This window comes from Lithobates pipiens, unplaced genomic scaffold, assembly GCF_037356315.1.
Source record: "Lithobates pipiens isolate NorthernLeopardFrog02 unplaced genomic scaffold, aLitPip1_a1.2 Scaffold_16, whole genome shotgun sequence".
In the NCBI taxonomy this organism is placed as follows: Eukaryota; Metazoa; Chordata; class Amphibia; order Anura; family Ranidae; genus Lithobates; species Lithobates pipiens.
The window spans coordinates 134,411,585-134,435,832 of record NW_027507748.1 but is presented as its reverse complement, the minus strand read 5'-3'; the positions used below and the strand labels follow the sequence as shown (position 1 = coordinate 134,435,832).

The window sequence follows — 24,248 nt, the reverse complement described above, 5'->3', positions numbered from 1 at the left end:
TAAATGATATATTGCTCACACATGCCATGGTTATATGTGGAATTGCACCCCAAAATATATTCCGCTACTTCTCCCGAGTATGGGGATACCACGTGTGTGGGACTTTTTGGGAGTCTAGTCGCGCACGGCACCCCGAAAACCAATCACCACCTTCAGGATTTCTAAGGGTGCAAATTTTTGATTTAACTCCTCACTACCTATCACAGTTTCGAAGGCCATAAAATGCCAAAATAGCACAAAACCCCCCAAAATGACCCCATTTTGGAAAGTAGACACCCCAAGCTATTTACTGAGAGGCATGTTGAGTCCATGGAATATTTTATATTTTGCCACAAGTTGCGGGAATATTACAAACTTTTTTTTTTTTGCACCAAGTTGTCACTAAATGATATATTGCTCACACATGCTATGGGCATATGTGAAATGACACCCCAAAATACATTCTGCTGCTTCTCCCGAGTACGGGGATACCACATGTGTGGGACTTTTTGGGAGTCTAGTCGCGCACGGCACCCCGAAAACCAATCACCACCTTCAGGATTTCTAAGGGTGCAAATTTTTGATTTAACTCCTCACTACCTATCACAGTTTCGAAGGCCATAAAATGCCAAAATAGCACAAAACCCCCCCAAATGACCCCATTTTGGAAAGTAGACACCCCAAGCTATTTACTGAGAGGCATGTTGAGTCCATGGAATATTTTATATTTTGCCAAAAGTTGCGGGAATATTACAAACTTTTTTTTTTTTGCACAAAGTTGTCACTAAATGATATATTGCTCACACATGCTATGGGCAGAAGTCAAATTACACCCCAAAATAAATTCTGCTGCTTCTCCCGAGTACGGGGATACCACATGTGGGGGACTTTTTGGGAGCCTAGCCACGTGCGGGACCCCGAAAACCAAGCACTGCCTTACGGATTTGAATATAAAATGCTATAAAAAACAAACTAACCAGAGTCACCCGTAACACTTATACGGTGATCAGTGGTGAAAGGGTTAACTAGGGGCAATCAGGGGGTTCAAATTTTTATTAGGTACTATATGGGGGTCCCTGGCGCTATATAAAAACCTGACGGGGAACCTAAATAACTAACTGGCTAACCAGCGTCACCAGTGACACTTATACTGTGATCGCTGGTGAAAGGGGGTGAAAGGGTTAACTAGCAGCAATCAGGGGGTTAAAACCATTATTGGGTAGTATATCGGGGTACCTAGCGCTATAAAAACCTGGCGGTGAACCTAAAAAAATAACTAGCTACCTAGCGACACTAGCGACACTGATGCAGCGTTCAGAAAAATTATCGCTTAGTGACACTGGCAAAAGGGGGTGAAAGGGTTAACTAGCGGAAATCAGGGGGTTAAAACCATTATTGGGTAGTATATCGGGGTACCTAGCGCTATAAAAACCTGGCAGTGAACCTAAAAAAATAACTAGCTACCTAGCGACTGTAGCAACACTAATGCAGCGATCAGAAAAACGATCGCTTAGTGACACTGGCAAAAGGGGGTGAAAGGGTTAACTAGCGGCAATCAGGGGGTTAAAAACATTATTGGGTAGTATATCGGGGTACCTAGCGATATAAAAACCTGGCGGTGAACCTAAAAAAATAACTAGCTACCTAGCGACACATGCAGCGATCAGAAAAATGATCGCTTAGTGACACTGGCAAAAGGGGGTGAAAGGGTTAACTAGCGGCAATCAGGGGGTTAAAACCATTATTGGGTAGTATATCGGGGTACCTAGCGCTATAAAAACCTGGCGGTGAACCTAAAAAAATAACTAGCTACCTAGCGACTGTAGCGACACTAATGCAGCGATCAGAAAAACGATCGCTTAGTGACACTGGCAAAAGGGGGTGAAAGGGTTAACTAGCGGCAATCTGGGGGTTAAAACCATTATTGGGTAGTATATCGGGGTACCTAGCGATATAAAAACCTGGCGGTGAACCTAAAAAAATAACTAGCTACCTAGCGACACATGCAGTGATCAGAAAAATGATCGCTTAGTGACACTGGCAAAAGGGGATGAAAGGGTTAACTCTAGGGGCAATCAGGGGGTTAAATCTTTATTGGGGGGTGATAGGGGGCTACCCTGGACCTAACACTAACTGTCCTGACAGTTTTTACTGTCACAACTGACACTGAATGCATTGATCAGTAAAGAAATGATCAATGCAATCAGTGACACTGTGACTGGGGGGGGAGGGGGGGCGGGGGGGGATCGGGGGGCGATCGGGGGGGGATCGGGGGGGGTTTGTGTGCCTGTGTGTACCTACATGTCAGTGTAGTGTTGGTGCACACTTACTTTTACTCTTCTCCTCGTAGTCCGGTCAAAAAGACCGCCCCGAGGAGAATGACATCACTTCCTCCTTCCTGTGTAAACAATACACAGGGGAGGAAGCTTCTCATTGGCCAGGAGCGATCCAGAGGGGGTGGCCGAAAACCAACGGCCATCCCCTCATCACGGAGCGCTCCTGGACCGAATCGGACCGCCGTAAACAGCGGGAGGGGGTCCGATCGGACCCCCCACCCGCTGGAAGGCAATCACGTAGATGTACGTGATTGTGCCTGCCTGTGCCATTGTGCTGACGTACAATGGCAATACGGCGGTCCTTAAGTGGTTAAAGTAATCTACTGAGCTGGCCAGAACCACCTCTGCAGGGAGTCTATTCCACATTTTCATAGCTCTTACTGTGAAGAAACCTTTCCGTATTTGGAGATGAAATCTCTATTCCTCTAGATGTAAAGAGTGACCCCTTGTCCTCTTTGTTGACTGTAAAGTGAATAACTCAACACCAAGTTCACTATATGGACCCCTTATATATTTGTACATGTTGATCATATCCCCCCTTAATCTCCTCTTATCAAGAGTGAATAAATTCAGTTCCTCTAATCTTTCCTCATAGCTGAGCTCCTCCATGCCTCATCAGTTTGGCTGTCCTCCTCTGCACTTTCTCCAGTTCCCCAATATCCTTTTTGAGAACTGGTGCCCAAAACTGAACTGCATATTCCAGATGAGTTCTTACTTATGATTTGAACAGGGGCAAAATGATATCTCTGTCTCTGGAGTACATACCTCTCTTAATACAAGAAAGGACTTTGCTCACTTTGGAAACCGCAGCTTGGCATTGTATGCTATTATTGAGCTTATGATCTACCAAAACGCCCAGATCCTTCTCCACTATGGATACCACAAGTTGTACTCCCCCTAGTATGTATGATGCATGCATATTCTTAGCCCCCAAGTGCATAACTTTACATTTATCAATATTAATTCTCACCTGCCACTTAGTCACCCAATTAGACAGAGCATTGAGGTCGGCTTGTAAATTGTAGACATCCTGTAAGGACTTTATTCCACTGCATAGCTTGGTGTCATCTGCAAAGACAGAAATGTTACTTTTGATCCCAGATCCAATATCGTTTATAAAGATATTAAAAAGTAAGGGTCCCAGCAATGAACCTTGGGGTACACCACTGATAACCTTAGACCATTCAGAGTAAGAATCATTAAAGAATCATTAACTACTACTCTCTGAATTCTGTCTTTTAGCCAGTTTTATATCCATTTACAAACTGATATTTCCAAACCTGTAGACTTTACCTTACACATGAGCCGTGTGAGTGGAATTGTATCGAACGCTTTTGCAAAATCCAAATATACGACGTCCACCGTCACCACCCCTCTGTCCGAGGTTTACTTAGCTCCTCATAAAAAGAAATCAGGTTTGTTTGACAAGTTCTGTCTTTCATGAATCCATGCTGTCTGTTGCTTAAAATATTTTTTTCTTGCAAGAACTCATCTATGTGGTCTTTTATTAATCTCTCCAGTATCTTCCCAACTATAGAAGGTAAACTAATGCCGCGTACACACGATCGGATTATCCGGCGAACTTAGTCCGGCAGACAACCCGCCGGACTTTGCAGTGGAGGTCTGCCGGACTTTGCGAACGAGCGGACCTGCCCACACACGACCAGACTTTTCCGGCGGACAATCTGCTGGACTATGGCGGGAGTCCGCCAGACTCACCAACACACTGAGTAAAGTCTGTTCATTTTGAACATGGTTCCAGGTAGACGGAACTAGTGAATGAAGTCAATGTCGCCGCCTCCGTCAGCGAGATTGACAACTCGCAAGCCCCGTCGCCTGGTATGGATTTAAAAGGGAAGCCCTACGCTGAAAAAACTGTGTGGGGGTCCCCCCAAAGTCCATAGCAGACCCTTATCCAAACATGCAGCCCGGGCCGGTCAGGAAAGCACCTTGTCCCCATGTTGATGAGGACAAGGACCTCTTCCCGACAACCCTGGCCGTTGGTTGTCGGGGTCTGCGGGCGGGGGGCTTATCAGAATCCGGGAGCCCCCTTTAATAAGAAGGCCCCCAGATTCTGGCCCCCTACCCTATGTGAATGAGTATGGGGTATATTGTACCCCTACCCATTCACCTGGGGGAAAAAGTGTACATAAAAAAAACAACACAGGTTGTTAAAATACTTTATTGGACAGCTCCGAGGATCTTTTCTTCTTCCGTCTTCGGGAGTCTTCTCGCCGGACTCCTCCACTATCTTCTGCTAGCTCTTTTACTAGCAGAGGAGCCCGGCTTTCTCCTTCATTGCCGCCGCCGTACGGGGGCCTTCTCCTGACTTCGGGGGTCTTGTTCCACTCTTCAGTTCTTCTTGCCGGGCCTCCGCTTTCTCCTTCCAGTTCTTTTAGTAGCGTTGGTCCGGTCTTCTGCCGCCGGCCTCTGCTTCTTCTTCCTTCTTCCGATGTTGACACCACGCCCTCTCTGGCCATAATGGGAGGGATGCGTTGTGCGGCGACTTATATAGGGACAAAGGGCAGGGTCACTGGGAGATGTCACATGTTGACCCCACCCCTTATGATGGAACAGTCCCAGCATCCTCTGGGACTGTGACATCATAAGGGGAGGGGTCACCACGTGACATCACCTGGTGACCCCGCCCCTATATAAGTCGCCGCACAACGTGCCACTGCCATTATGGCCAGAGAGAGCATTGTGTCAACATCAGAAGAAGGAAGAACAAGCAGAAGGTGGCGGCGGCAACAGCGACAGAAGACCGGGCCAACGCTAGTAAAAGAGCTGGAAGAAGAAAGCGGAGGCCCGGCAGGAAGAACCAAAGAGTGGGACAAGACCCCCGAAGAGCGGGACAAGACCCCCGAAGTCAGAAGAAGACCCCCGGATGGCGGCGGCGGCGAAGGAGAGAACCTGTGTTGTGTTTTTTTTATGTACACTTTTTTCCCCCAGGTGAATTGGTAGGGGTACAACGTACCCCAAACTCATTCACATAGGTAGGGGGCCAGAATCTGGGGACCCCCTTATTAAAGGGGGCTCCCGGATTCTGATAAGCCCCCTGCCCAAAGACCCCGACAACCAATGGCCAGGGTTGTCGGGAAAAGGCCCTTGTCCTCATCAACATGGGGACAAGGTGCTTTGGGGTGGTGGGCTGCAGGGCCCCCCTTCCCCAAAGCACCCCCCATGTTGAGGGCACACGGCCTGGTATGGCTCAGGAGGGAGGGGGCGCTCGCTCATCCCCACCCCCTTTCCCCACCGGTCGGGCTGCATGCTTGGATAAGGGTCTGCTATGGACTTTTGGGGGACCCCCACGCTGTTTTTTCAGCGTAGGGGTTTCCCTTTAAATCCATACCAGGTGACGGGGCTCGCGAGGTGTCAATTTCGCCGATGGAGACGGCGACATTGACTTCCTTCACTAGTTCTGTCTACCTGGAGCCACGTTCAAAATGAACTGACTTTTCTCCATGTGTGTCCGGTGGACAATTTTGAGTCAAAACTTCTTTCTAAGTCCGCCGGAGCCCACACACGGGCGGATTGTCTGATCGTGTGTGCGCGGCATAACAGGTCTATAGTTACTTGGTAAAGACTTTGTTCCCTTTTTAAATACACATCTTTTTCATTTTAAGCACTTTATCACGTTTATTTAGTGGCACATTAGTACTTCATGTTTAAGTCGGTGCTTGAATCTTTGTGTATCCAAAGCAGAAAAACCTCTCCTAGGAGTCACAAGGCTATTCTGTAGTACAAGGTTGTAAAGACCTCTCAGTGGGAGGATGACATGTCTCATCTCTGATAACATTTATCATTGGTTCACCCATCAAACCATGTTAGAGCATTTTTATGTAATCATGTTTTTGTGCACTAGGCAATGTCCTGCAAGGAAGTAGATTGCTTTTTAATTTACAGCAACAATTTTCTTCTGATGGAAATTTTTTATTTTTTTTTGCTTGCAGTCTGTGATTGCCACTGTCACTATGATATCTCTGTTTAGGCCGATAAATGCAGAAACATAATCTGACAAAAAATAACAAGGATAAATTTAGAAGAATAAAGAGTTATAAAATAAGAAAAGCTTGCTAAATACACGTTAGTGAGATTGGAAACCCTCTGAGACATTAGAACTGTAGTTGATACTATTTTCACAGCAGGTCCCACTAACAGCATGTTTACAAATACCAGCAGAAATCACTGGGATAGATTCATGAGAGACAACTGGATTTCATGCAATCTCCATCATCCTTGCAGTGCAAAGCACTCTGTCTTTCATATGGCCGCATTTGAAAGTTGATGGGAATCGTTTCCTAATGTGTCAACGAAAAAGAAAATGCTTGCAGAATGTAAAAAGTATGCTTCTAGAATAGGCAGCTTGGAATAATTTACACTTATTGCTATTGCCATTAAATGAAAGGCACATGACTGCTGAGGCGCAATGGGCCTAGGTACAAATTAATGTAACACAATGGGATCAAATCCCCCACCACCCTTGCCCTTTTACCCCCTTAAATAAAACACTTACCATTAGGTTGGAAAGGACAAGGCCACAGCTTTATTAAATTCCAACATGTAACGTGTGAACACATTTAACCAGTGCCAGTCACAGTCGTACTATGAGCACTCAATTCCAAAAGGGTGGAAGTGGGGCCTGTCCTTACCATAAGTACTGGATAGACAGCCTACTTCCAATTTTCACCCAGGGCATAGCCCATTACAACAACTTTAAATGCGCTGGGAAGGTCATAAAACCGCAGCAAGCTGTGACATACCAAAAGGGACAGGAGGGTGGGCAGCTCTTCCATCCAATTCTTCCGAAAGACCCAGAATTCCATGGGGCACACATTCTCTGAGCTTAGGCCCATCCCACCCCCCTTGTTTCTACCAATCATTTCCTTTTGTCTGGCACTTGGCCATGCCCCCATCAGTCAAGGCTCTATTTCCCTAGGGGGGATCAAGAGGCCTTCATTCCGATCAAATTTTAAAGAGGAAGTAAACCTTTCCAAACAACTTGGACCTACAGGTAAGCCTAGATTAAGGCTTACCTGTAGGTCCAAGCAATATCTCCTAAACCTATATGGTTTAGGAGATATTTGCCCGAAAATGGGCACCGCTGTCTACGGCGCATGCGCCGTAGACAGCGGCGCGCAGGCGCACTAAATGCGGCAAATCCATGAATGGATTTGCCTAATTTGTTGACTCCCGTGCGCATGCGCGGGAGTGACGTCATCGCGGCTTCGCCGAGTGGCAGCGGCGGAGCTGCGAGACGCGACTCCCGTGCGCATGCGCGGGAGTGACGTCATCGCGGCTTCGCCGCTGTGATTCGTCGGAGCTGCGAGACGCCACCAGCAACATGGATGCGGCGGACTACAGGGATCAGCGGCGACTTCGCTGGCTCCTGTGTCAGGTAAGTGACACATAATGAGCTACTATGCGATGCATAGTAGTCCATTATGCTTTACCTTTGCAGGGAAAAAAAGAGGAAGTAAACCCATCAGGGTTTACTTCCTCTTTAAAGTGCTGCTTCAAAAATGGCTTGGCAAGCTCAGCCTGCGTGCTAAGTGCCTCTTGGCTTTATGTCCCTAGTGTGTTTCAGTATTGCATGTGTGTTTAATGTACAGTATTTGTTATGAGACAGTAAAAATGCAGGACATGAAAGTATTTTTACAACAAAGCACAAGGTAGCACAGTTCAAAGATGATCTGCTTCAACATCAATGCTTTGCGATGCATTGCCTAGGTACTTAGCAGTGACATTCATAAACATCCTGCACTCAGCTTTACGTATTACCGTTGATTGTGGATACACATGGTAAAAATGTATTTTTTTTTCTGCATGTTACAGCAACACATCAATGAGAATGGGCTCTTATGCCACTATTTATTTTTCCTAACTGGCTGCACTGCCAGCTAAGACTTGGTGCATTTGTGTGCAATGGAGTGTGCCTGTATTTCTGCCATTACAGTGGTTGTAAACCCTTCCATATATCCAGTGAAGTGGCTGGCCACAGAGATGAAACAAATCCTCCTTTTCTTTTTCATTCATTCATTCAAAGTGCAGAATTTATCAAGTTTGTCTGAGATGTCAGAAAACAGGGCACGGAAAGCTGAAATTACACACTGCAGAGCTCAGTGAGGAGAGATTGGAAGGAAGGGACAGCCCCCCCCCCCCCCCCCCTTTTAAACAGCACACAGGAACAGAGCTAAGGCTATCAATAAAAGGCTGTGTGCTGGAGGCCCCTCGTTTGTCACCTTTTTTCTCTTGGTGTCAAGAAAACTTGTCAGAAGTAGTTCATGCTGATAGCAGAGGAATGAAGCAGCAGACAGAAATTACACTTGGTGCTCTTGATTGAAGCAAGTACACACTATAGAAGGATATGCTTTGTTTATGTTTCATGTCTGAGGGTTACAGCCACTTTAATTTTAGTGCGCTGCCCTACATGCAAGAAATGCAGAAAAGAAGTCCCTGGCTCTTTTCCAAAATCATTCATTTTGGCACATCCATTAGCAGGTGCGTAGGGGTGCCAATAAGAATTAATGCATGCCTGATAAAAGGCAGTGCGTTTCTGTGCGCGTCAAGAAAGCGCCCAATTTTGCGCACGTACCTTGCACTAGGGTGAACATAGCCTAATTCCCTGTAGTTTTCAGTGTTCTCTGAATACTGTGAGCCCTCATTCTCATGGGGCCGGCGCCGCCGCCCCCGTCCATGCACCCGGCCCCTTTCAGGATGCCGGACGCATGGATTCCTATGGCAGGGGTGGTATTTTTTGAAGCATGTGACAGGCTTCTCTCATCTTTTTAAGTAGGAGAACCTGCACAATTGGTGGCAGACTAAATACTTTTTTGCCCTACTGTAAGCTGAAGTAAAAAAAAAAAAAAAACTGCCAAATGTAAGACCTTACTCTAAGGAAAGTGTAAGGCCGCGTACACACGCGGGGACTGTTCGCCCAACTTTGTCCGTCAAACAGTTTCGGCAAACAGTCCGCTCAAAATTAGCATGGACGGACATGGCCACACACAACGGACGAACAGTTTGCTGAAACCGTGCGCGATGACGTGAACGGCACGTATGACGGGACGAAAAATACGACGTCCTATACACTGCATTATAACTTTCGGCGTGAAAATCCTTTCTGAGCATGCGCGCAACTTTGTTTGACGAACAAGCCTACACACGCGGGGACTGTCCGCTGAAACAAGGTTTCAGCGGACAGTTTTTCGGAATTTCCCAAAAACCTTGTTCAGCGGACTGTTCGCTGAAACTGTCCGCTGAAAGCCCACACACGAGCGGACTGTCCGCTGAAACTTGGTTTCAGCGAACAGTTTCAGCGAACAGTCCCCGCGTGTGTACGCGGCCTAAGTGTCATGCAGCAGCAGCAGCAGCAATCCAAAGGGCTGGAGGATTTTGGACAAAATATTTCCTCTAACAATGGGAGATCTCAGTAATTGTTGCTAACAAGCAACAGTATTTTCTGCATACCCCATAACTCAATCTAGCACAGGAAATTACTGGGAGGGGTGTTCAGAGGGTGGTCTAGTGTGTATCCTCTCTAGCTACAAGCTTGTACTAACACTAAAGGTACGGTGGCTTCTAAAGGGCTTGACTACCTTCCTAAAGCCCAACACAGCACAGCCCACAACTCCAGCCTGGTAACACCACTGTACTATACCAACACTTCCTCGGTTAGCGCTCATATGTCTCCCTTTAACCTCCTGAATGGTCATCTTACTTAACCCAGTAAATTTGTACTTATGTATTAAAGAAATCAAACACAGAATTAAAAAAGAAAAAGAAAGAAAAAAGAAAACATGTGGCCATGTGCTCTGGTTGAAACAACACCACAATATGCACCCCTGGCAAAGCCCTGACACAGGTGAAATTTGTTGGGTTGAGGGTTTTCTTTTTTATTCTTTGTTTGATTACTTTAAAACATGAGTAAAAATTTACTGCGGTAAGTGGGGTGAATGTGCAGAAGGTTAAATGGAGAGCGAAGACGAAGGATGAAGACAAAGGCGTTGGTATAGTACCGTGGTGTTACCAGGCTGGACACATACTGTAAGGCCGCGTACACACGGGCGGACTGTTCGCCCAACTTTGTCCGCTGAACAGTGTTTGGGCGGACAGTCCGCTCGTGTGTGGGCTTTCAGCGGACAGTTTCAGCGGACAGTTGGACGGACAAGGTTTTTCGGAATTTCCGAAAAACTGTCCGCTGAAACCTTGTTTCAGCGAACAGCCCGCTCGTGTGTAGGCTTGTTCGTCAAACAAAGTTGCGCGCATGCTCAGAAAGGATTTTCACGCCGAAAGCTATAATGCAGTGTATAGGACGTCGTATTTTTCGTCCCGTCGTACGTGCCGTTCACGTCATCGCGCACGGTTTCAGCAAACTGTTCGTTCGTCGTGTGTGGGCATGTCCGTCCATGCTAATTTTGAGCGGACTGTTTGCTGAAACTGTTGGACGGACAAAGTTGGGCGAACAGTCCGCGCGTGTGTACGCGGCCTTAGGCTTAGGACTTAAACCTGTAACATAGTCTATATATTAAATTTGATATTCTTACTATATTTCTGCTTTAAATGTGTTTGTTTCTTTGTGCAAGGAAATTGGTAGCATTTTGACTGGCAGAAAATAATTACAATTTGTTTACATCCCATTAGACATCTGTACCCAAACTCCAAATCTCAGCATCATTAGGGCAGTGCTCATAAGATGAAGTATTTAATCTTAATCATACCATGCCACAATCTCATGCAGTTATTTAAATTACATTTTTATTTTCCTTTTAGTTCAAACACTACCGTTTACAATATTATGCAGTATAAACTAGGAGTATTGTAACTTATGGCATGCAAGGTCAATAATAGATAAAACAAGCACATAGTAGCTGAATCTGTTTATCCTCAGGTAGGTTATTTTAGGAAACCACTAATGAGAGATAAATGAAGGCTACCCTTCAATGCTAGTTCCCTGCCAGTCATAGCTTTCAACTCTTTTTTTAGTCACTGGCCTGGAACAAGCCTGCAGAGCAAGGTCAGAGCTCCTTCAGTGCTCCAGGCCATTGAGAACCGAGGCACAAAAACAAAGTCTATACTATTTCAACAACTTTCATTACATACAGATATAAGTGATGCCACAACAGAGCTAGAAATGCATAATATACAAATAAATAACTTCAGTGCGGGCATGCTTTGGTGGTAGCCCTCTCTCATTTAAAGGACAGAGACACACCAGAAGCTCAGGCTTGCTCAATTGTAGGTGAAGACCTCCAACGTGCATCTGACATAATCCAACAAGCAAAGTAAAAATGGCAACCACTGAGATCAATTTATATCCATCAAAAGTAAGATGCACATGGGTGGATCCATCCACAAAACAATGTTTTGACAGGAATTTTTTTTGTGGTTTTGGCTCCTAAGGCAAGCAGGCCTGGCAATATGAGGTTGCCTTCAGGGCTTAATACAAAAACAATATATATTCTGGCTGCAGCATGTCACTAGTGGACCCAAGGTAGAAGAGAGTGATGGGAGAAACAAGATGGAAGGCACTCTAGAAGAGTTTGGCTGGCAGCTAGTAGTAAGGCATACCGTGGTGAAACAACAATGGGCTAGGGAAAGTGGCAAACAGTAGAAAAAGATGGTAATGTAGCAAAGGTCAGGATTGGCAGCAAGCAGTCAGGGTATGCAATTATGTAGAAGGGGTCAGTAACAAAAACAAGTCAAGTGCACTTGGTTAGCAGGACTCACTATCACAAGTTCAGAACCACCGGCTGATGCACTTTAAAAATACACCTCCTTCAGCATGGACCAATCACAAAGCTGGGGACATGTGACCAGGACCAATCACAAAGCTGGGGACATGTGACCAGACTATTACCCTGTAGCTGACAAGAAAGATGGGGAAGTAAAAGCTGGCAGCAAGTAACTGTTGTGAGGAGCTGGGGGCACTTTGGGGCAGTGGAGGTGCAGCGCTGCACTTCATTACCAAGCAACTGAGATACAAGCCACTGCTGGGAACAGACAGCGTGGGCAGCCGGCAGACAGGTGAGTATGCAGGCTGCCTAACCAGAACAATGAGAAGAAGAAGATCCCAAGGCCATCCTAGGCAGAGCTTGCTGAGGGCTAGAACTCTCTTAGGGATTGATTTACTAATGGCAAAATATACTGTGAACTTTGCAAAGTGCAGTTGCACTCTGCAAATACAGTTGCTCCAGATCTTAGTACATGAGGTAAAGTTTCATTTTGCAAAGAATAGCCAATCACAGACATTTTTTTTTTGCTTGCACATGATTGAATGATGGATGTTATCACAGCTCTCCCTCATTTACTAAGCTCTGGAGCAATTGCACTTTCAGAGTGGATCTGCACTTTTGCAAAGTGCACAGTGTATTTGCCTTTAGTAAATCAACCCCTTAGCTCCCAAGTTATGGGGCTGGTTCCTGAGTTAAGCCAGCATCAAGCACTATCACTGTCATGCAGTACAAAAAAGAAAAAAGGGAAGGTGAGTATAAGTGGCTGCAGGAGTCTTCTTGGGCAAAGCATAGGTTCAGTTTATGTTTCTATTTTTTTTAATGCAACAGTGACTAAAAAATGGTGTCCACTCTTATAATGTATAGAGCTTTTCTAAGACTTATAATAGTTGTATATTTAACCCCCCTAGCGGTAATCCCGAGTCTGGCTCGGGGTAGGAATTTACTAATAGAAACGGTAACCGCGAGCCAGACTCGGGATGGCTTCGCTCGATGCAGGGGAGGACACAGGGAGAGTTACTCACCTTGTCCCCTGGATACAGCGATGTCCGCCGCGCTGTGTGATCGAGCTGTCCTCCGCTCGATTCACAGTGCCGAATGCCGCCGAGCTCCGTTCCCTGCGGCGTTACGGCGCACGGGAGCGGAGAACGGCGGCAAATTCAAAAAAGTTAAAACACACAAAACACACACAGCACTGTAATCTTACAGATTACAGTGCTGTATTAAAAAATACACACCCCCTTTGTCCCTAGTGGTCTGTGCAGTGCCCTGCATGCACTTTTATATTATAAATACTGTTTTTTACTGCCTGGAATTTGGAGATTGTCCATAGCAACCAAAAAGTGTAAATTTTTCAGTGTTTTTGGATTTGATTACATTATTGAATAATTTTTATTATTCTTTATTATATTATAAACTTTATCATACCCGGGATGTCTGCTAGACTCTGGTTTGAACAGATTTAAGAGCATTATTCCTAAGAATTACAGGACTACAAAATAAAAGCCAGATTTCCGTGCAAAATAATTGTACCGCTTTCAGCACCTAATTCCAGACTGAATCATACCGCCAGGGAGGTTAAGCGATAAACAGCTTGACTTTTTATTTGACCCTTCTGAGAACCTGGTATTGTCCTGTTCACCATTACCATATGACTCTCTCTCAAACCCTCCTTTTGGTTTTAGTGGTGACCTCTACTCACCAGAATCCTTATTTTCACCCATCCGCAGAATCTATTACATAGCCAAATGCTGGTTTCATACTCCTGAGGGATTATGTCTAGTAGGATAAAATGATAGGTGAATCCAGCTGCAATAGAATAATACCTTTGTTATGATCTTGTGGGGGTGGGAAGAAATACGGTCTTCTTTAGGGAAAACCCAACTGGAGCCACCAAGAGAGTGTTTACAGTAAGTTTTATTCTAAAAGGGTAAAATAAATGTATTGATACTTAGTTTGTATGCATGTATTCAGGGACGTTGAAATCCAATATGCCTGTTTGACATCTTAAAAGTGGTTGAAAGTAAGAAAAGTGTTTTGCCTATCTTCACCAGTCATTTGTCTTCTGTTGAATTTCTGCCTTAGGGAAATGGTAGCTGCAATCTGATTTGATTGCTTTAGGCAACATGCTACTTCTTCTTTACTAATAAATAAGAAGAATGGTTTCCATTTAATGTTTACCGGATGCTTATCTCCGTAGATGTCTGTCCGTAGATGTGATTTAAATGCAGCATTGTGTTTTGATCAGTCTATATCTGCTGATCAAGTTCTTTCTATGATTGATCTATGAGCTAGAGAGTTTAGCTACAGTGACTCCATCTAAGCAGAGAGCCAATTTCAGGTCACTGATGCAGTTTAAATTTTTGTGAAAAACGTGTAGCGCTTATTTGTTTTTACCACATTACAATGTGACCAATGTAATCAATACATGTGTTAGACTGTGCACAAAACACATAAAAAAGAAATATATAAACACTCAATTACTGTATATGTAAAGCTAGAATGTCCAAGTAAATAAATATGAAAAAAATGTGTCCACAAAAGTGGAAAAACAGCATGAAAACAGATGAAGAGTTCTCCAGATTTTCCAAGGTTACTGTGTGTGACACGATGAAGTGAAAAACAGTCCTACACCTTCTCCAAAGGATAATCACACAATCACCGCGTGAACCCTCCACCACATAAAATGGGGGCTTACCAGATTTAATGGATCCTACTCAAAATTATATTTGGAGGATCATATGTGCTTGTAGGTATACATAGGCTATTTTTGGAGTGTTGTCTTTTTCTGGAAGGCTTTCAAGTGTAGCTATTTTCTCTGCGGTATGTCTCCATCCACATAGATCATCATAGGTAGTGGGATAGATATAAAGGAAGAGAGCAGGGACCACAATAGTGTAACTCCGTTTTTCGTTTCAAATAATTTAATTAAAAATTATCAAACTCACGTGTACAAAGAACATAAGCGCTTTTTCAGTAAAATCTCAGGCTGCAGTGAAGTCCCGACGCGTTTCGTCTTAAGCAGACATCATCTGGGGTGCTGCTTAAGACGAAACGCGTCGGGACTTCACTGCAGCCTGAGATTTTACTGAAAAAGCGCTTATGTTCTTTGTACACGTGAGTTTGATAATTTTTAATTAAATTATTTGAAACGAAAAACGGAGTTACACTATTGTGGTCCCTGCTCTCTTCCTTTATATCTATCCCACTACCTATGATGATCTATGTGGATGGAGACATACCGCAGAGAAAATAGCTACACTTGAAAGCCTTCCAGAAAAAGACAACACTCCAAAAATAGCCTATGTATACCTACAAGCACATATGATCCTCCAAATATAATTTTGAGTAGGATCCATTAAATCTGGTAAGCCCCCATTTTATGTGGTGGAGGGTTCACGCGGTGATTGTGTGATTATCCTTTGGAGAAGGTGTAGGACTGTTTTTCACTTCATCGTGTCACACACAGTAACCTTGGAAAATCTGGAGAACTCTTCATCTGTTTTCATCCTGTTTTTCCACTTTTGTGGACACATTTTTTTCATATTTATTTACTTGGACATTCTAGCTTTACATATACAGTAATTGAGTGTTTATATATTTCTTTTTTATGTGTTTTGTGCACAGTCTAACACATGTATTGATTACATTGGTCACATTGTAATGTGGTAAAAACAAATAAGCGCTACACGTTTTTCACAAAAATTTATTATGTCACATTTGTACACCTAGATGTTGTGTTAGCTGCTGTTTGTATACTGGTTACACATTCGAATAGCGCAGTGTTTTTGGTTCTTTTTGAAACACTGATGCAGTTTGAATAGTAAGTAAAAGCTAAATAATTAATTGGTCTATTGATTTTATTCTTACAGGATTGACAAAGCAATGCTGGCCAGCCTGAAAGTCAAGTAAGTTAAACCTTGGTTTACTTTCTACTAATTTAATCTGTTTTGTTAATTTGACAAATTGACAGTTTACATAAACAATCTGCTTTGACATTTCTGTGGTCCTTTAAAAAAAAGGCTTGCATGAAAACGGGATTAATAGCAAATTTCTGAACCAATTTGGGACTTTTGTTGCGTACAATGATCATATCAGCATATTTCATAACGACTTCCAATAAATACTATTTTTTAAATGGAGGCAAAAGTTATTAATTCATTAAAAGTGATCTATAATGGTTTCAATTCAAATTATTTATATTTTCTCATTTTAAATAACCGTCTTATATTTTTTTTACTTTATGTACGTTATTTATTTTACAAATAAAAAATGTTATTTAATTGACAAACAATTCCCAGAGCACTGTGGGTTATTTAAAGAAACAGGCAAGCAGTAGCTTCCTGTCTTGAGAATGGCTCGGTCTAACTGCTCTTAGGAAGTTTAGTGAGGGACGGGGATGATCTACTAAGGCTGGAGAGTGCAAAATCTGGTGCATCTGTGCATGGTAGCCAATCCGCTTCTAACTTTAGCTTGTTCATATAAGCTTTGACAATAAAACATGGAAGCTGATTGGTTTCTATGCAGAGCTGCACCAGAATTTGCACTCTCTGCTTTTTAGTTTATAGAATGGACACAAATTTGTTTTTAAAATAATCATATAATTACCCTGTTGGTATTTCACTAGATAATGTTGCTTAAGCCTTTTGTTTTTCGTTCAAAAAAACTGTCAGCTCCGGTCAGAGCCGCTGTACTAACTATACAAAGTTAGTACAATGATCTCCCCTGCTGAGCTGTTGTGTTCTGACAGGGGGACCCCCCCCCCCCGCTATAACACTCCAATCAGCATGCTCTGCCATTGGCTGAGAGTGCTAATCGGGAGCATGCTCATCCACAAGAAGCCAGACAAAACGTCCAGCTTCTGTCGGACAGACCGACATACACACAGGCCGAATGTCACCCAATTGTTTTTATCCTCCTGATGTTTCCAGACATTCAGCCTGTGTGTACGGGGCTCTAGGATGGAATATCTGTGTCCATTATTTGAACAAGTTTTTCTCTTTGTTTTCTAGGCTTTCGGTTACCTGCATTGTAAATTGTTAAAGTGTATGTAAACTCTAAGAATAATTCTTATTTGGTCCCTTGTAATCTGTTAAATATACTATCGAAAATGTTTTGTTATATCTATTCGTACTTTTCTACATCCCATGCGCTCTACAGTGTTATCTCAAATAATGTTATCAACAAGTCTGTTAGAATTGTTATGGAGAAAATTAATGCATACCTCTCATATAAGAACTGGTAAGCAGCAATATAATACATTTTTGTTTTTAGGTTCAGACAGAATTTAAAGCGGAGTTCCATCCACTTTTACAAGATGGTCTTAAATTAAAGACCACCCTTCCACCACTTGTTTTTGGATATCTATGTATATATATATATATTTTCTCTTTCATACCTTTTTAGAAGTAATAAGTGTACTTCTGTCCTAGCTCAGTCACGGTGTAGGACGTCATGTCCTCTTCTGTGGCGAGCCCTCCTCCTTCACCCCCGCTGCCTTCTGGGGTCTGAACTGGCCATTCAAAGCGCCCATCAGGAAACCGGCTGTGAAGGCTTCACTGCCAGTTTCCCTTAGTTAAAATGGCGGCACCTGCAGCCGATACGATGGACGAATTGGCCTGGGGGGGCGACACTGAGGGTTCCCTGGACAGTAAGTGTCCTTATTAAAAGTCAGCAGCTACAGTAATGCCGCGTACACACGTAGCAGACTATCCGGCGGACTTTCCGCCGGACTGTCCGTCGGACTTTCCGAACGAGCTACTTGCCCACACACAGTACTTTTGCAGCGGACTAATATGGCGTACTAAGTCCGCCGGACTAACCGCCGTACTTTTGAAATGAACGGACTCGCCCACACACGCGGAGGAAAGTCTGCCCATTTTGAGCGCGTCTCCAGGTAGCCGGGGCCAGCGAAGGAGGCGTCGCTGGCCCCATCACCTGGTATGGACTTAAAGGGGAAACCCTACGCCGAAAAATCTGAGTGGGGGTCCCCCCTAGGTCCATATCAGACCCTTATCCGAGCACGCTACCCGGCCGGCCAGGAAAGGGGGTATGGACGAGCGAGCACCCCCCCTCCTGAGCCGTACCAGGCCACGTGCCCTCAACATGGGGGGTGCCTTGGGGAAGGGGGGGCCACCCCAAAGCACCTTGTCCCCATGTTGATGAGGACAAGGGCCTCTTCTCGACAACCCTGGCCGTTGGTTGTCGGGGTCTGCGAGCGGGGGCTTATCGAAATCCGGGAGCCCCCTTTAATAAGAGGCCCCTGGAACCCGGCCCCCCACCCTATGTGAATGAGTATGGGGTACAATGTACCCCTACCCATTCACCTGTGGAAAAAAATGTAAAAAAACACAACACACAAGGGTTAAAATAGTTTATTGCACAGCTCCGGGGGTCTTCTTCCCTTTTCGGGGGTCTTCTCGCCGGACTCCTCCGCTATCTTCTGCTAGCTCTTTTACTAGCGGAGGAGCCCGGCTTTCTTCTTCGCCGCCGCGGCCCTCTTCTTCCGACTTCGGGGGTCTTGTCCCCCTCTTTGGGGGTCTTGTCCCCCCTCTTCGGTTCTTCTTGCCGGGCCATCGCACCTTCTTCTAGCTCTTTTACAAGCGTTGGCCCGGTCTTCTGTCGCCGCTGCCGCTGTCGCCACCTTCTGTTCTTCTGTTCTTCTCTTCAGGAGATGTTGCCTCGTCACTGTTTACGGTCACATTGACAGAGACGCAGCGTGCAGCGACTTATATAGGGACATCACCGAATGATGTCCCTGCCCATTATGATGTCACAGTCCCAGAGGATGCACACGGCCGTATTGTCTGCTGAAATTCGAGTCCGGTGGACAGATTGGAGTGCACAAATACTTTCTTAGTCCGCCGGACTTTTGGGTGAAAAAAGTCCGCCGAAGCCTACACGCGGGCGGATTGTCCGCCGGACTTTTCCACCAGATTGTTTGATCGTGTGTACAAGGCATAAATGTACTTTTAAAAAAATATTTTTGCGGCAGGAACTCTGGTTTCAATATGAAAATATTGTTCAATGTTTTCAATGTGAATGGAGGGGCACCTTGCTTCCATAAACACTTCCTGTCTTAGGGTGAAAATGCTGATCCTGCATAGATAAAGTAGAGTAAGTGAGTGCCACCCTAGCATAAGAAGTGTGCTTCTGGCAGGATAACTAGGGGAAAATAACGAATAAGAAGCCTGAAAATATGAAATTAATTCAACCAAGACTTCGAAGGACTGGTAAGCTGCAATATATTAAATGTTTGTTCTTGGGATTAGATGCACTTTAAAAGATGGTGTGTAGCTGGTTGGCACTTCCTGTATCAACACTGCTCTGTGCACTGTGTTAGTGAATAAGACTACAAATAACGTATCTTCAAAGAACTAGGAATTTCGTTTCTAATATTTGCTTCTTCTTTGCTCTTGAAGGTGTGTTTCTTGATTCTGCCAGTCTCTAAAGCATAATATAATTGGCATTCATATTAGAAAAATGTGATATCATTTAATGTGCACCTTATTTCTGCTGCATGGAAAATAAAAGCTTTTCTCTTGTCCCAGCCGATTAAGACTCCTGCACTTCTCATACAAATTAGATCTTTGTCTGGCAACCAGGCTGCTGATTGCAGTACCTATGCCAGTTGGCTTTTAGAGCACTTTTAATTCTCAGGATCATTACGGGAAAAATAAGGTGGAAAAAAAGGGTATTTAGAAAGAAAAAATACTCTATTAGAAAAACAATAGCAAACAGATGAAGGAGAAAGAGAAAATCTTTTCCCGGATGGTTCATTTTTGCATATACTGTGTGATATTATATTCATTCTATTGGTCACGTCTATTCAGGACAAAATGGCTTTTCTTTATGTAAATTTGCTCATCACTGCTTATTGCTTTATTCATTGTATTTACATTTTTTTTCTCTATAAAATCAATGTTTTGAGGCTTGATTTCAGTCTGAATGTTGTTGGCCCTTATCAAGTTCTTTGTGTTCAATAAACGTGCAAAAGCAAAATCAACGGAGACTTAGATCCCCAAAAAAGTCTGCAATATACAATAAAGTAGCAAAGGTGAGGTTTTTAGGGAAAAAATCTTTATGAAGAAAAAAAAAAAGCAAACTCTGTAATAATCCAAGTAAGGTAGGTTTGCTTTGAAGCTCAGTCCCCCAGCAGCACATACTCCCCTTACGCTCATTCCCCCACCATTCTATTACATTTGACTCAAACACCATCCACTCACATGACTGGTGCTTGGTGGTTGGCCTATCTGCAGCTTTTGATAAAATGATAGCTGATTATCCTGCAAGGCAGGTTCTTGTGAAAGGGCTTCTTGTTATAGGGAGACCACAGGCCTCTAACTGTTGTCTGCCTTAATAAGTGGAATGATGACAAATAGGGGTTGATTTACTAAAGGCAAATCGACTGTCCACTCTGCAAAGTGCAGTTGCTCCAGAGCTTAGTAAATGAGGTGAAGCTTCACTTTGCAAAGAATAACCAATTAAATGCAAGGGATATAAAAAAACAAAACAAAAAAAAAACAGCATTTTTGCTTGCACATGATTGGATGATGGAACCCATGGGGGTTTTTGGTTTGAACTGTCTTTGCATTTGCACAGTCATTACAAAAATCCCTGTATTGTTTGGAATATGTGGGGAATGTCGTTTTCTATGTACTTCCTATGATTTTCAGTTCCATCTAGTGGCCATAATGTGGTATTTTCCTGATTGTGATATTTCAGAAAAATACTGCATTAGAACCACTAGTTAGAGCTGGCAATCATAGGAAATACTTAGGGAAATTTTTTTTTACTTATTACAAACATTACAGGGAGGTGTGTGTATATGAATGCTGAAATGTTCGCTCAGCTATTTTTTATTCTTTTTCATAAATAGACCCTATATTGAGCAGACATGCTCCACCATTGTTGCTATCGGGAAACTGATCCAGAGCAAAGCTGCAGCATGTAATTAAACAGCAAGTGGCTAAAAAAAATCTTGACAAGATTAACAGAACTGAGATACAAAAAAAAAAGAGGATTAAAATGAAAACATAATTAAGAGGAACACAGTATTTTATGAAAAAAAGAAACCCATGGCAGTTGTTTATGATACCCAGTACTTTTTTTTTTAAATCAAAAATATTTTTATTGAAAAACGTATTTCCAACTTTTCGAGAACAAACAAAGGAATAACATGTGCCATTTGGATCACACACAAACTAAAAACCATCAGTCATATTACACCAAAAATGTACAACTGACATTAGACAATACGTTTATCATACCAGTTTGAATACCCTTGGTGGCTCAAATAGTACATCTAGGTAGCCTTTCAGACATATAAAGCTGTATTTTTTTAGAGGTGTGTGTTATCCTACAAGAAGTCTATCCATTACTAAATCAAGTGGGCTCAAGCTTGGGGTGTCCAACCAGGGACCCCAGAGGTTCTCATACTCAAGGGGGCAGTTTTGGAATGTATACTTCTCGTTTAAATGTTTTTATTGAAGTATACAGCAATTGACATGTCAAGGTACATAAAAATTCAGTCTGAATTCTTGAACATAAAGCATTAAGTAATATATCATATATAAGTAACAATAAGGAGTTACAGTTGTACCAATGCGTACCAGAGATAGTTCTAAGACATTGGGCACTCGGTATACATGAAAGAGTTAATACAAACTTTAGTAACAGCTTTAGTAATGTGGAGTTACAATCAGTACCCTGAAAAGAGAGGGGGGAGACATGGTATATATACTTCTCTAATCAAAGTGTATCCCCCATACATTGCAACCAGTCTTTTTTGAGGATACTCAGTACTACATTTTGTCAACTTATGGCCTAGATCAGTGATGGCGAACCTTGGCACCCCAGATGTTTTGGAACTACATTTCCCATGATGCTCATGCACTCGGCAGTGTAGTTCAGCATCATGGGAAATGTAGTTCCAAAACATCTGGGATGCCATGGTACACCATCACTAGATCCAAGGTGCCTGACCTGCAGCCATTTGGTGCTTGTAGTGGACAGGGCCACCTGTAGAATTTATGGGACCCGTAAGGTCTACCAAATAGGGATCCCTCCATTCCACCATTTGGTATGACTGTAGTAACAGTGTAGAGCAGTACTTAAAAAGTGCAATGAGCAGTATACAGTGAAGGGCAGTAAGAACTGGCAGTGCAGAGCTGTGGAGTGTATGGTATGTAGCAGTAGGAAAGTGCAGGGCAGTCAGTGAGCAGTACGAAGTAGTGCAATAGGGTTTCTATGTAGTGGCAGTTTGTAGTGGCAGGGCAGTCAGTAAACAGTATGTAGTGGCAGGGAAGTCAGTGAACAGTATGTAGTGGTTGGGCAATTATAAAGCAGTTTGTAGTGGCAGGGCAGTCAGTGAAACAGAATGTAGTGGTTGGGCAGTCAATGAGCAGTTTGTAGTGGCAGGGCAGTCAGTAAACAGTATGTAGTGGTAGGGAAACAGCCACTGCTTTGTCTCCATTGTGAAAGCCCCAAAGGCTTTCACACTTTAGTGCTAGTCCTGCTAGCCGCATCTTTGGTGAGGTGAAGTAGTGGTTTGTATACCGCTCCTCCACCGCTCCTGCCCATTGAAATAAATGGGCAGTGCGGCTATACCGCAGGCAAAGTGTAGCAGCGCTTTGCGGGTGGTTTTAACCCTTTTTCGGCCGCTAGCGGGGGTTAAAAATACTCCTGCAAATACGACGGTAAAGCGTCGCTAAAAATAGCGGTGCTTGACCGCCAACGGACCCACCGCCCCAGTGTGAAAGGAGCCTTATTGCAATTGCTTGTACTAAACCTTTTTTTATGTCCTAGGCAAAACAAGCATAAATACTACGTGGATAGAATCTGCAGCATATAATGTGCAACTTCTCTATTTTGCAGCTCAGTAGTGCAGAAAAACAGCCCGCAACATAATAAATAAGAGCAAAACACATGTAGAATACTCTGGTGAACAAAGGCAAATTTGATACTTTGATGCTGAGAATCTACGCTGGGTTTGATTTACGATTTGCTAAAGGCAAGTAGACTTTGCACTGACATTCGTTTTCCCCAGAGCTTAGTGAATGTGCGGACCTTCACTTTGTAAAGAATACCCAATCAGGTGCAATGAAAAAAAAAAACGGAATTTCTGCATTCACTTAATTGGATGATGGAAATCAGCAGAGCTTTACCACCTTCGCTAAGCTCTGGGGAAAATGAGTGCAACTGCACTTGCAAAGTACACAGTTTATTTACCTTATGTAAATCAACCCCACTGTCTTTCAGAAATAAAAAGTAGGTATTTCTATGAATATATCATATCCATCCATTACTAACAGTTGTAAGAACAGAGTTTCTTTCCTAAAGAAAGATATTTTTTAGCACAATCAGTGCCAGTCACTAATTGTTTATATTCACGAAGCATTGCATCAAATCTCATTAGATTGTGTTTGTGCTGTAGTAATTTAGCATACAGAAAGAGGCTGTCTGATGCACCTGACTGTGTATCGTTAACCTTCACTGATTTTGGATTCTGTTGCCAGCATCATAAATGAGTTTTGGCAGATATATGAGATGCGTATGGTGCGCATGTAAAAGCTAAACAGATGTTAGTGGAATGTATACACCTAATTAATATTTTCTGTTTCCAGAAATTAAATCCCAAGCCTGGGCGCAACAACAACAAAATACTCGTGTACTGGGCCCCCCACATTGCAAGGGTTAAATGATTCTTAGGTCAAGGGGGTGCAAAAGAGACTATAATACTTACTTTTCCCTTGCTTGAGCAGCTCCCTCAATCTGTCCCTCGTGGCCTCCTTTGGCCGCTGCCCCTGGCCACAGTCACTACCTTGTCGCCACCACATACAGTGCAGGATTAAAGGGATTGTAAAGGTTTGCGTTTTTTCACCTTAATGCATCCTATGCATTAAGGGGAAAAAACATCCGGGCCCCCCCCCCCCCTGTTTTACTTACCTGAGCCCATTCACCTGCTGCGCTTGCCCCCGATGTTCTCTTTGCCGCTCAGCCTGGCTGTTGATTGGCTAGAGTGGATGGATTGAAAACAGTGCAGCCATTGGCTCGCGCTGCTATCAATCACATCCAATGACGCGGTGCGCCGGGAGGCGGGGCCGATTGATACAGTGAGCGGCTATAGCCGCCAGCCGTATCACGGAAGCACTCCCGCAAGGACTAACCACCATGCGAGAGAGCTCGCATGAAGGTGGTTAGT

The 24,248-nt window shown here is 43.7% G+C and overlaps 1 protein-coding gene across 2 annotated transcripts in view; it reads left to right on the top strand.

The window, feature by feature from the left end:
- RAP1GAP2 (RAP1 GTPase activating protein 2) overlaps positions 1-24,248 on the top strand; it is a 1,165,364-nt gene that overhangs the window by 380,158 nt on the left and 760,958 nt on the right. For both annotated transcript variants that reach the window (XM_077480481.1, XM_077480477.1), the window contains one exon: positions 15,919-15,954. In XM_077480481.1, the coding sequence (XP_077336607.1) occupies positions 15,932-15,954 (23 nt within the window). In that variant the 5' untranslated portion in view covers positions 15,919-15,931. The remainder of the gene's footprint in view (positions 1-15,918; positions 15,955-24,248) is intronic.